Here is a 12,379-nt window from a genome sequence, read left to right on the forward strand (position 1 = left end):
GAGAAGCAAATGAGATAATTATTGTTTTCCTTTTTCTCTGAGGCTTCTCAGCTTCCCAGGGCAAAAATCCTGGGTAAAAGGATTTTTCCAGAAAATATGAATGCCACATGATGGCAGGAAGGTCAGACTTTAGCCCTGTCCCTGGATGTAAGAACATCCCTGGAATACTGAAGGCCAGGCTGGGTGGGGTTTTGAGCAGCCTGGTCTAGTGGAAGATGTCCCTGCTCATGGCAAGGGTTGGGGACTGGATGCTCTTTAAAGTTCCCTCCAATCCAAATCATTCTATGGTTCTATAACTTGTTTAAATTAGTGCTACAGCTTCAGCTGTATGAATATTATCTCAAGAGCAGGTCTGTTGCCTAAATACTCTCCACAGCTACTGTGTATTTACTGTACAGTGACAGAAAAGCACTGGTTATGTGCAAAACACGAATAAAGATATTGAAATTCAGCCACAGACCTTGTTATGAAACAAAGTGCTTCACCTGTGACAGTGTAATTGTACTCTCATGAACTCCTCTGACTTCTTCTCACATGGTTCCTCAACAACATCTCCAAATCAAGCCCCTCCCCAAAGCAAGGCTTTTGTCAATGGCAGAAGCCAAGTGCCATCTTAAAATGTCAGTGGAACCCCAAAGAGCAGAAGAATGCAACAATATGTTTTACCTGGTTTGCCCTTTCAGTTTATTTACTCTGAAATAGCAGCAGCCCTTGCCAAAGAGATGATTTTATGTCTGTTTATATTGTGCATTGAAAAGCTCAGGAATGCCCAAAGGGGAAATTAAAATTTCATCCACGAGAATCTTTACTATTTCCTTGTGCATCGTTTTAGCCAACATCTTGTGAAATTAGAACCTAGGGAAAACAACTCCCTTGGAAAAGAGGAGAGGAGAGGAGAGGAGAGGAGAGGAGAGGAGAGGAGAGGAGAGGAGAGGAGAGGAGAGGAGAGGAGAGGAGAGGAGAGGAGAGGAGAGGAGAGGAGAGGAGAGGAGAGGAGAGGAGAGGAGAGGAGAGGAGAGGAGAGGAGAGGAGAGGAGAGGAGAGGAGAGGAGAGGAGAGGAGAGGAGAGGAATCGTTTGCATGTTAAGTTTTGGAAGAAACTTTCTGTCTGGGTCTGTTATCTTAGACAAATAAAGCCCCTCAGGAGCCTGCTCTGAGAGGCTGCAGATTCTCCATCACTGCAGGTTCTTCAAAACAAAACAGATAAATGTCTGTGAAGTTTGCCCTGCTTGGAGCAGAGATGAGAGATCCGTAGCCCTCAGTATTTTTTTACTGAAGGTTTACCTTTTGGAAGAAATCCACCTGTTGTTCTGGTCACAGGAGGTTTTGAAGACTAGTCAGTGAAACTGGAAACTTGGTTCCTATTTTTAGGAACCTATCTTTATTTTTAGGTTCCTATCTTTCCCCACCAAAACCCATCTTGTTTGCTTGCTGAATTGCACAAGAAGGCTCTGTGTGACTTCAAGAACCACCTTCCAAAGTCTTGGGGATCATCAGTGAGGAGCTAAGTATCCCCAGACAGCAGTATCTTGTTTTCTAGGACTTCATGACTACTGCCAAAATACTGCTGCAGAGTTTGTTACCAGTCCATTGGTAGCTTCACTGGCATAATCTAATGGAACCAAATTTCCAAATTACCAAACTTTTAGCTTTAAAGCTTTCCAACACCCTCATTGAAGCCGGATAATTGCTAGTAGTGATCCCATAGGGTAGAGATGTCAATGCTTCTGGAGTGAGATTCTTTCTATTCCAGGAGGGATAGATACAGATATATGTGAAGAGTCTCACCCTTCCCACCTGCTGCATGGCAGAAGATGGCAAATAAAGACAAATACTGACATTTTAAACAAACTGGAGTATCCCACCTGACCTCCAACAAGGCACAGCTATTCCACAGTTCCTGCATTGTGTCTCAGCCCCACATGGGTGCCTCGGGTGCCACAGAGCCTCTCAGATCTGATCAAATTTAAGTCACTGATGCCCTAAGTGACCCAAAGTCACACATGGAAACATATGGACCTGAAAGATGTGAGCACAGACCTGAAGCCCTCTTTTATAGTATCCAAGTGGTTTGGATTGGAAGGAACCTTAAAGATCATCCAGCCCCTCTGCCATGGGCAGGGACACTTTCACTTGAAATAGATCACAGCCTCCCAAAGCACCACCCAAACTCTTGCAAAAAGTTCATTGCTCTTTCAACCCCATTTCCTTAGAAAATATAAGCTAGACAACAACACAACAGCCCTCCCTCACTTGCAGAACTTTTTCCCCTTTCATTGTCAAGAAGCCTTTTAGAAGCTGAAATCGATGTGCTTTGTTTCATGAATTAAAAATGTTGCGAGTTAAAATGTGCGAGTTTAAAACGCACAAGTTAAAAATCAAGTAGAGTAGAAACACCATGGGCAGAAAGAAAAACTATCCCCTCCGAGCTTGAAATGCTCGGGATTACTCAGACTGGAGCGTGGCCAGGACACAGCTTTAGCTCTCCTGTGCCTGTGAAAAGCCTCGTTAGCACAGCCTGGGGATGGACGGTGGTCAGACCGAGCCGTGCCGGGACAGGAGCACCAGCGGGGCAGGGTGATCACCAGGGTGATGTCCTGGATGATGTCCTGGGTGATGTCCTGGGTGATGTCCTGGTTTAGCACATCCAGCACAGCCCCGTGCTGGCTGCAGCACCTCGCACGGAGCCCAGCCGCACGGACAGGTGGAATAATCGCATTTTACCAGCCTGCCCCGCGTGTCAATGCTGCTGCTCCCGAGCCACCTCTGCCTCCAAACCTACCTGCTCCGCGATGCTGTAGTCGGCCAGCAGCTGCTCCTCCAGGTACCTGGCCATCAGCTCGGAGTCGGGCTGTCCGGCCGAGGGGGTGAAGCCCCAGCAAAGGCACAGCCACAGGATCATGGTGCCCGGAGCGCCGGGCTCCTGCCCCGCCGTGAGCGCACAGCCTGCGAGCCTGACAGGAGACAGAGCGAGCGACCCAGCCTCGCCTCCTCCTCCTCCCCGGCTCGGGACCGGCCCCTTTTGCGCGCAGGGCGGCTTCCTGTGCTGCAGGGGATCCCTGCAGGGCTGGCATCCCTCAGCCGTGCCCGCATCCCTCAGAGGATCCCTCAGGGGTGTCCCGCATCCCTCAGCCGTGTCCCGCATCCCTCGGCTGGGTCCCGCATCCCTCAGCTGTGCCCGCATCCCTCAGCCGTGCCCACATTCCTCAGGGGAGTCCCGCATCTCCCTAACCCTAACCCTAACCCTAACCCTAACCCTAACCCTAACCCTAACCCTAACCCTAACCCTAGCCCTAACCCTAACCCTAACCCTTCTCTCATCCCTCAGCCGGGGTCCCGCATCCCTCTGCCCCCTCTTGTCCCCTGCAGGACAGGGTTGGTGCTGGGGGTGCCATTTGTCATTTCGGCACCTACAGCCCCTCTGAGCGAGGGGAATGCTGAGGGGACAGTTCCTGCAGCTGGCTGGGTGCCGAGGAAGGGTGCCCCACTGCCAGTGTCTCCTACTCACGCTCCCTTAGGGAGCACAAGCCCGGGAGATGCTTCAAGGCTGGGGCTTTCCTAAGGGGTGGTAAATCCTATTGCCGGCGGGGGGCTGTGTACAAATCACAAACAGGATGGGACTGCTGAGGAGCGTGCCTTGAGCTCTTTTATTTTCCAGCATCAGTCTCCTTACACGGTTATGACAATGGGAACATGCCATAAGCTCATGTCCCAGGCAGCAGAGCTCCAAGTTCTTCTTGGTAAAACCCTCTGGTTCCACCCTCTGGGAAGAGAAAGCTTTTCTTGCTCGCCATCTGAGGAGCCCTGGCTGGTTCAGGAAATCTGCCCCCAGTGCAGGGCAGGGTTCCCTCCACCTCTCACCTTGGCAGCCACGGAGTGCAAAGGTGGGCAAGGCCCCAAATTCCAACTCCCTCTTGCCATCCAGACTGTGCTTCTCAGCCGGACAGAGCTGGGGTGACCTCCTGCCTTTCCCTCCATTTCCCAAAGGCAGAGAGCCCTCTCCTGCCAGACCAGCCCGGGTGAAGGGGAACTGTGGTGGGACAGGCTGGGACACTCCTGTGGCAGGGCTCTGCCAGCTGGCACCGATCCGGCAGCGCCACTCACCTCCGGGCGCTCACCTCGCCCCACATCAGGCGTGTTTGCTACTTTGTTTTTCTATAACAGCAGTAACTTCTCAAACTAGCTGGCACAAACTTCCTCTTTTTGCTTTGTTTTGGTTTTGTTGTTGTCTTTTTTTTTTTGTTTGGTTTGGGTTTTTTTGTTTCTCTCTTCTCTTCTCTTCTCTTCTCTTCTCTTCTCTTCTCTTCTCTTCTCTTCTCTTCTCTTCTCTTCTCTTCTCTTCTCTTCTTCTCTTCTCTTCTCTTCTCTTCTCTTCTCTTCTCTTCTCTTCTCTTCTCTTCTCTTCTCTTCTCTCCTCTCCTCTCCTCTCCTCTCCTCTCCTCTCCTCTCCTCTCCTCTCCTCTCCTCTCCTCTCCTCTCCTCTCCTCTCCTCTCCTCTCCTCTCCTCTCCTCTCCTCTCCTCTCCTCTCCTCTCCTCTCCTCTCCTCTCCTCTCCTCTCCTCTCCTCTCCTCTCCTCTCCTCTCCTCTCCTCTCCTCTCCTCTCCTCTCCTCTCCAATGCTGAATATCTCTCTGGCCTTTCTGAAGCTTTGTGTCCTCTAAATCTCAAAAGCATTTTTGAGATGCTCTCCTTTCAGAAGGGAAGAGGGCAGCTGGAGATGGAGCACAGGGAAGGTCATGGTCATCTTTGGAACTCATTTATCAGCGAATGGGTGGTGTCACTGCGGCTGAGGTGATACCATGTTGACACATGAGGACCTGCTGGCGGGGAAGGAATCAAAACCTGTCCAGTCCTTTTCCCACTGGGACCACTGTCAGCCACAAAGGCTTCTGTGGGGGCCACACCATCAATGGGAGCTGCAGAACTGGGCAGCACTGCAGGAATGATGGAAGGCTGATGTGGATGGGAAGAGAAGATGCTGGCAGAAAGCTGGAGGGAGGCTGGGACAGGATGCTCAGGCCCCCAGAGACAGCCCAAGTGGTTCCTGTACTGATTTGATCTCTGCCAGAAGAAATTGAAGGATTTTCTTCAGCTCCTCACCATTTCAAAGTGCAGTGGAAGAGGTCTCAAGCATCCACTTGGGAATCAGTGAAGACACTGCCATGGTTCAGGCTGAGACTTGGCTTAAGAACACACCAACAGGATGGTTTTAAGTATTTTTCATCTATTTCCAGTTATTCCCACGTGTCTTGCCTAGTTCAGACATGGGAGCAGCATGGGAAATAGGACTGCAGCCTCCTGTGCCCTCACTACTGACATTAAAATAGTATCAACCTGCTCTGTTTCACTACCCTGGGGACACAGATGTGTAAAAGTCCTACAGCGAATGTTTAGAAATGCTGAAAACAGGCATCCAAACCAATACATATACCATGATTTTCCTTCTGTTCTGGAAAACCTAAAGGGAATCAAAACATCTCTGTAAAAGCAGCCTGCTAACCCAAGGGGTAACAGTAGTTTCTGGGCAGGAAGGGGAGATGTTTGCCAGTTTGAAATGACCATTGCACAGTCAGGAGGCATTTGGATGCCATCCAAATCTCACCAGCTGCAGCATTTGGCCTCTGCACCTCCCACTGCCCAGGTGGGGATCTGAGGGCCAGGTGTGTCACAACACTGAGACTCTGCAGAGATGCTGCCATAAAGCTGAGCCTAAGCACACCTGGTGAAAGGAGGGTGTTCAAGCCACAACAGGACCCTCCAGCACGTACAGGATAACCAACAGGCATGAGAGAATGAGCTGGGAAAAGCACTGCCCTTCCTAAAGGGATTAGGAACAGCCAGTTCTGCTTATGCTCCCCTCAGCAAGGGCAGGTAAGGACACAGCACACAGTGGGTGAGACCAAGGTGTGTTTTCATGTGGTTCAGATGCAGTTAGGCTTGCTGAGTGAACACTGAGCCTGGGGTCCTGATTATTCACATTATTCCCTCTTCCTCCTCCTAGGAATCCATTCTCCTGGTGCGGGTGTGAACGTGGCAGGCACTTTTCCAAGGATGCTGCTGCAGTCCAGGACAAGCACTCACTCAGGTGTGCTTACATCAGGCATGTTCAGTGCTGACTTTTGCAGACTTAGCAAGATGAGCAGCTGTTCTTTGGATGGGGGCTCAGCAAATTAAATTTCCTGATGAGCAGAGCCAGCAGAGAGAGGGGCATGATCCAACAGCTGAGCTCTCACACACATTTCACCTGGAACAGATCATTTTATATCAAGGAGTCTCTCTGTGTTAACACACAAACAAGAGCACCTTGGTGACCTCAGGCAGGGTTAAATGCCCAATGAGAAGTGTCTGAAACAGCAACTAAATGTTCCCAAAGCACCAACAAACTGTACCACTTAGTGGCACTCAAAGCCAGCAAATGGATCAAGAAATTGGCAAGAGTCCCAAAGGGTTACACAGGTGTGGGCATAGAGAAATGTCCAGAGGTAAAATTGATTTCCATGAAGTTCAGGGAATTGCATTCCATATTTTCCTGCAGGTCTTAATCTAAGCAATCTCCTCTGAAACATCTGGATGTGATCTGCTGCTCTCCAATTCTGGCACTATTGAGAGGTGCCTGTGTTCCTGAAAGAATCACAGAATAGTTTGGGTGGGAATGGAGCATAAAGATCATCTAGTTCCAACCACCCTGACATAAGCAGGAATGCCACCAGCTTGCTCCAACCTGGACTTTCACACTTCCAGGGATGGGGCACCCACATCTCCTGTGGGCAGCCTCTTCCAGTGCCTCACCATCATCTGCAAAAATAATTTCTTTCTAATATCTAACCTAAACATCTCCTCTTTTAGTTTAAAACTGCTACCCCTTGTCCTGTCACTAAATGCCCAGGTAAAAAGTCTGTCTCCCTGGTTTTTATAAGCTCCCTGTAAGCACTGAAAGGCTGCAATAAGATGTCTCCAGAGCCTTTTCTTCTCCAGGCTGAGCACCCCCAGCTCTCCCAGCCTGTCTCCATGGCAGAGGTTCTCCAGCCCCCAGAGCATCTTTGTGGCCTCCTCTGGACCTGCTCCAACACATTTTTGTCCTGTTGAAGGCTCCAAACCTGGGGGAATCCCTCCAGGCAGGGTTCCATGAGGACAGAGAAGAGTAGGAAGGTATTTTCTGGGGTGCCAGTGCCTGCTGGTCTCCTTGATGCTATGTGCATCATGGCCCAGCAGAGCATTTCAAGACTTCCAAATCTGGTATTATTCTGATGAAAACCTGGTATTATTCTGATGAAAATCATCCAAATTCTCTGCAAAGGGGCCTTGATTCTGTAGGTGTCCATGTCTGGGGCACTGCTGTACATCTAAATCTGTAATTTCCCAGAATGGCTGGAATGTGATGGGATTAATGTTAGGGCAGTCACACCAATTCTGTTCCTTGCAGGTACACCCTGATCTTACCTGGATCACTGAAATTTCCAGATATGAAATGCAATATGAGAAGAAGATGCTGGCTGTCTCATCAGACACAGATATTGTGACATTTCTCCCCATTTGGTGCAAGCCAAACTAGCAAAATTAAATTATTTTGAGGGGCAGGCTCTGCAAAGCACTAATTCAGATGATTCAGGGCAGGCAGTGCATTAAAACCTCATTCCAGAGGAATTCCATCCATGAGAGGACTGCTCATGGAACAGCCCAATGGACACCCAGCATAAAACATCCTACTGAGATCCTGTCCTCCTCAGGAAATCCTGGGGAGATTCCCCTAAACTGATGGTAGGGCTCTGAACGTCCTCAGCACTTGTTTCTCAGTATATTGTCTGTAGTTTGAGAGGTTTCAGCTTTTTGGGCTCTTTTTGGGCAGTATATTTGAGCAGTTTGTGCCATCTAGTGGTCAAACTAATTTCCCAATCGATATTTTTACCAAAAAAAAAAAAAAAATTAAAACACATTTAGTGGTCGTGAGATGACTGAAATAAGGGGTTACAAAAAAATTGGTTTTTAAAGTAAGCTTTGCTCTAAAGGGATTTTTATATTATAATATTATGTTATGTATTATGTTATATTATATTATACCACATAATATAATATAATATAATATAATATAATATAATATAATATAATATAATATAATATAATATAATATAATATAATATAATATAATATCATCAAGTCGTGTTGTGTTGTGTTATGTTGTAATATATAATATAATGTAATGTAATATAATATAATATCACAACAAATCACAACAACATAAGTATAATACTATGATATCATATAATATATCATATATATCATATATCATATCATATCATAATATATATTTGGCTGCTGTTTTATCCCAGACTTCACACAGTAATTGTCATTTGCATTGAAGCTGCTCAATTGTCTCCAACAATCCTTTCCTTGTGGAGGAGTGGAAGGGATTCCCCAACAACTTTTCCCAAAAGGCATCTTCTTTCCCCCTTTTTCTTTGCTCTCTTTATCTCTTCACTTTAAGGACCCAAGTAACCAGAGAGGCAAAAAAACCTGTTTCAAAATTCCCCAGGAGAAATGTGCACCTGAAAACATCATCAGATATTCTCATGTGGCTGATTTTGGAAAATTGGAGCTATCACACCATCAGCAATGATTTTTTTCCCAGCAGAATGGAGAAAAGGGTGTTTGTGTGGGTCAGGATGCAGCCCCAGGCCCTCAGCAGCCCCTGTGTGTTGGATGGGTGGGAGAGCCCTTGGGGGAGCCCAGCTCTGCTGCCTCCATCACACTGAGAGCCAAACTTCACCTCCTCTGCTATAAACAGGCAGGGCTGGAGCTCTTGCTGAGACCTTTTGAAGTTTTTGGACACTGCAAGCTCTGTGCCTAGCAGGAAATTAGTCAAACATCACAAAAGCCTATCCAAGGCAGGGCTGTTATCGAGTGAGGACTCTGTTTGGATAACCCTTGCTCAGGCACCACAGCTCAGGCTTGTGTTGCAAGGCTAATATTTACCCACGGCCTAAACAAAGTCAGCATTTCAGAACTTTGCTCAAAATGCTGCACAAACCTGGGCTGTTTCCTTGAACTTGTCTCAGAGAAGGGAAGAACTTGCGCCTGTACCTGAGTGAGCTGCTCTCAGGAGGAAACAAGAGGGAAGAAAATGAAGAATCTGAGCAGCTTCTTGGTTTTGTTCCTCATTTCTGGAGTCAGGAGCTTTGAGCTGGTGATTGGGGACATCCCAGATGTGAGTATTTGGGGGCAGGGCCCAGCTCTCCCTTCCCTGCTGAACTCTGGATGGAAGCAGCAGTGGGAGCAGAACTGGGTCACTGCTTCACAATTCTCTTCTACTTTTAGCTGTACTTCTACATTCAGCTGTAAATACTTCTGATATTTGGTCTTCATTTGTCACTTGTAATGTTTTATTTAATGTTATTAAATCTTCTTATTATTGCTATTTAATATTAGTAAAGGGAAATTGTGAGCATAAGTCCAAATTTCAGTCCAAGCAGTTTCATACTCTTACTTCAGTGCTGCCTTTTCTGGTGTGGTTTTAACCTTTAAGCATTTAAGTGGGCTTCTGTACTCAGGTCTTCAGCATATTTTACACCCTGTTTCCCTGGAATAAACAGAAACAGGGCACCTAGATATCTTTGTGAATGGAACCTCTGTGAACTGCAGCAAAGCTTTGTATGGAATTGGCTTTTTGTTAACAGGAATTCAAATACAGAGTGAATATCCTATTGACTTTACATTCCTCAGCAGAGGGATGAGAGAATTTATAAAAGAGACCATAATTTATTGGGATAATACAATGACGGAAAGAAATGTAGTTATAGCTTTGGCTCTGAGTCTAAATTTAAACCCCCAGGCTCAGGTGAACTCAGATTTGGTGTCTACACCCATTTCCACGTTGCAGTTTTGAAATATTTCTGTGAAGTCAGCAGGGATGATATGAGGCTTTCTTTTCCTTTGCAGGATCAATAAAAATCTTCAGTAAGCTGGGATATCCTATTTTTTCCTTTATTTTTACAGCCATTTTCTTGACTCAATGAGATTTTAAAACTGGGTTTGTAATTCCCAGGAAAAATATTCCAGACATGTGTTTCTTTCTAATTGTAGATGCCTTATCAATCTGACGTCAATATCCATAAACAATTTGAATTAATTTTGTGCAAACCTTTCTGGCTATGCTACCGCATAAGCTGGAAAGGAACTCATGAAGTTAAACTTCTTCTATAAATTAAGCTCATAACAAAATTTAATTAAGACTGTTGCTGTGGTGTGACCCACACTTGTAAATGAATCAGTGCAGCTTTGCACTTGGAAAGGACCTGATGTTCTTCTGCTGTCACTGGGGGAAATTTAATTCTCAGGTATATTGGTGTAAAACCAGAGACAATTTCTACTGGTTTGAGCAGAAATTCTCTGAACTTCTGAGTGAGTGAGATTCCCATCTCACTATTTGAGTGATATCAGTGTCTGAAATGCTGTAATTTCCATGGCTAGACCCATCCTGATGATAATAATCTGCCTCTTGCTCTTTGTGGTCACTTTATGTTAAATATTACTCCTTGTTTCAGAAGGAAAGGCTGTAAAATAATGGTAAAGGTCGTGATTTTACAGGAGTTCATAGAGCTGGTTGGCCACTGAGGGAAACTGAGTGTGTGAGGATTTTGGTTTGTGCTCCTCATTAGCATCCAGGGGAGGTAAATTCCCTTTGGAACTCTCCTGCAAAGTGCTAATCAATAAAAAAATCAAGTGATAAATCAAACAGTAAGGCAGCAGCAACTCTTTCTTCTTCTCCCTCCTCTAGGAAGTGGAAAACCTGATTGATCTGGAAATGGATGGGTTTGCCTCGAACCCCAAGGCCAGAAATGGCAGGTACCAGGTAAAGTACCAGAAATGCTTCAAAGAGGAGGGAAGCCAGAATGCCTGGGAGCTCTCTCCAGGTGTCTTTTCCCATCTCCAGGGTTGTGAGAGTGCAATCATGTGGGACCAGATGGTTTTATAGGCATGTATCTGGCATTGAGACAAGAACTGCTGCTCTGCCTTAAGCACTGCAAAGCTTCGTTCTGTCTCTGTGCTCCTGATCTGATAAACAATGAGATACTTGCCTGACTTAATGTCTGGGGAAAATCCCATTGAAACAGGTGAGGTTTTTCCATGAGAAAATGGAAAAGGACTTCAGGCACTGGCAAGTGCAGGCTGTGAACATTCAGTCCATGCATTCATATTTAACTCTGGTCAGAGAGTGACACAGTGATGAGCTGGTGGCATCTGAGACCTGGGAAGAAAATTTGTTTGCAGCACACTGATGGGTTTGCAGATTATTTTAGTCTGTTGGCTTGGGAGACAGAAAACATTTAGAGCAGTATTGCAAGAGCTTTTCTGTGTTTTTCTTGGTAGCAATTAATGATAATACTCATGAAATCAGTTGTTTGAATGTATTAAATTTTTCATTACACTGCATGAAAGAAATTATGATCAGAGTGGACCTTGTCCTCCACCAAGCTATGGTGCTGCTTTTCTTGAGCTTGTTCAATGAGTGAAAAAGAAAGATCCTCTTGAGTAATGTTGGATTTCCCAGTCTTTGAAATCACACAGAGACAAACCTGATTTTCCTTTATCCTAAGGCTTTGGATGGAACTTATTGATACCTAAATCCTGAGCAACAGTGGAAAAAAATGGCAGATTTTAGCATGAGTATGAATCAAGCCTTGTCACACTTGCCAGTCCAGTATTTCAATACTTGAATAATGATCCAAACAGAAATCCTTCCTAGCTGCACTTCTTCAGGGCATCATTTCTTTCCAATATATCTCTATCAGTGCCATATGTATTATGTTGCCTCTGTTCCCAAAATTTCTGGGTAGACAGAGGCACAGACATATGCATGCAGTAATTTACAATTGTACCACTGGTTTCATTATACCAATTATTGCTTTTATTCCCATACGTTATTTCCTATCCTTTACCTATCAAATAAATCTTTGCAAACCAGTGAAACTAAGATCTCAGATACTCTTGTATTAGTTGAGTCACAATAAAATATAATAAATTAGATTAAACTGAACTGTGCAAGTCATCTTGAGACAGCAGCAGGAACACATTTATTTCTGTTCATCACTACAGGAAGGCTGTCTCCCAAATTAATTTTTCAGCACCATGCTTTCCTGCAAAGAGCACACCAGCCCATTGGCAATAAGGGAACAGAGCTCCCTGCAGACCCTATTGATTGGCTCTAAACACAGAGGATGGTTTCCTGGAAACAGATAAGGTATTCTGCTATTTTGCCCCTGAGTAATTCCCGAAATGGTGTGCCTCAGGTGGGTGCATGGTCCTCGTGACCACAGCAGCAGAATTTTCCATGGGCTGGAATGCAGCTGACCTTGTGAATGTCTATATGGTGCACAGCTCTTAT

At 45.8% G+C, this 12,379-nt stretch overlaps 2 protein-coding genes across 2 annotated transcripts in view; one reads left to right on the forward strand and one right to left on the reverse strand.

Annotated features, from left to right (window-relative positions):
- Positions 1-3,010, reverse strand: part of ITIH5 (inter-alpha-trypsin inhibitor heavy chain 5) — a 49,008-nt gene extending 45,998 nt beyond the window's left edge. Inside the window, exon 1 of the mRNA XM_005494462.4 lies at positions 2,783-3,010. Within this exon, the coding sequence (XP_005494519.2) occupies positions 2,783-2,902 (120 nt within the window). The 5' untranslated portion in view covers positions 2,903-3,010. The remainder of the gene's footprint in view (positions 1-2,782) is intronic.
- Positions 3,011-8,983: 5,973 nt separating this feature from the next.
- ITIH2 (inter-alpha-trypsin inhibitor heavy chain 2) overlaps positions 8,984-12,379 on the forward strand; it is a 28,141-nt gene continuing 24,745 nt past the window's right edge. The window contains exons 1-2 of the mRNA XM_005494461.4: positions 8,984-9,202; positions 10,772-10,846. Of these exons, the coding sequence (XP_005494518.1) occupies positions 9,119-9,202; positions 10,772-10,846 (159 nt within the window). The 5' untranslated portion in view covers positions 8,984-9,118. The remainder of the gene's footprint in view (positions 9,203-10,771; positions 10,847-12,379) is intronic.

This window comes from Zonotrichia albicollis, chromosome 4, assembly GCF_047830755.1.
Source record: "Zonotrichia albicollis isolate bZonAlb1 chromosome 4, bZonAlb1.hap1, whole genome shotgun sequence".
Lineage (NCBI taxonomy): Eukaryota > Metazoa > Chordata > Aves > Passeriformes > Passerellidae > Zonotrichia > Zonotrichia albicollis.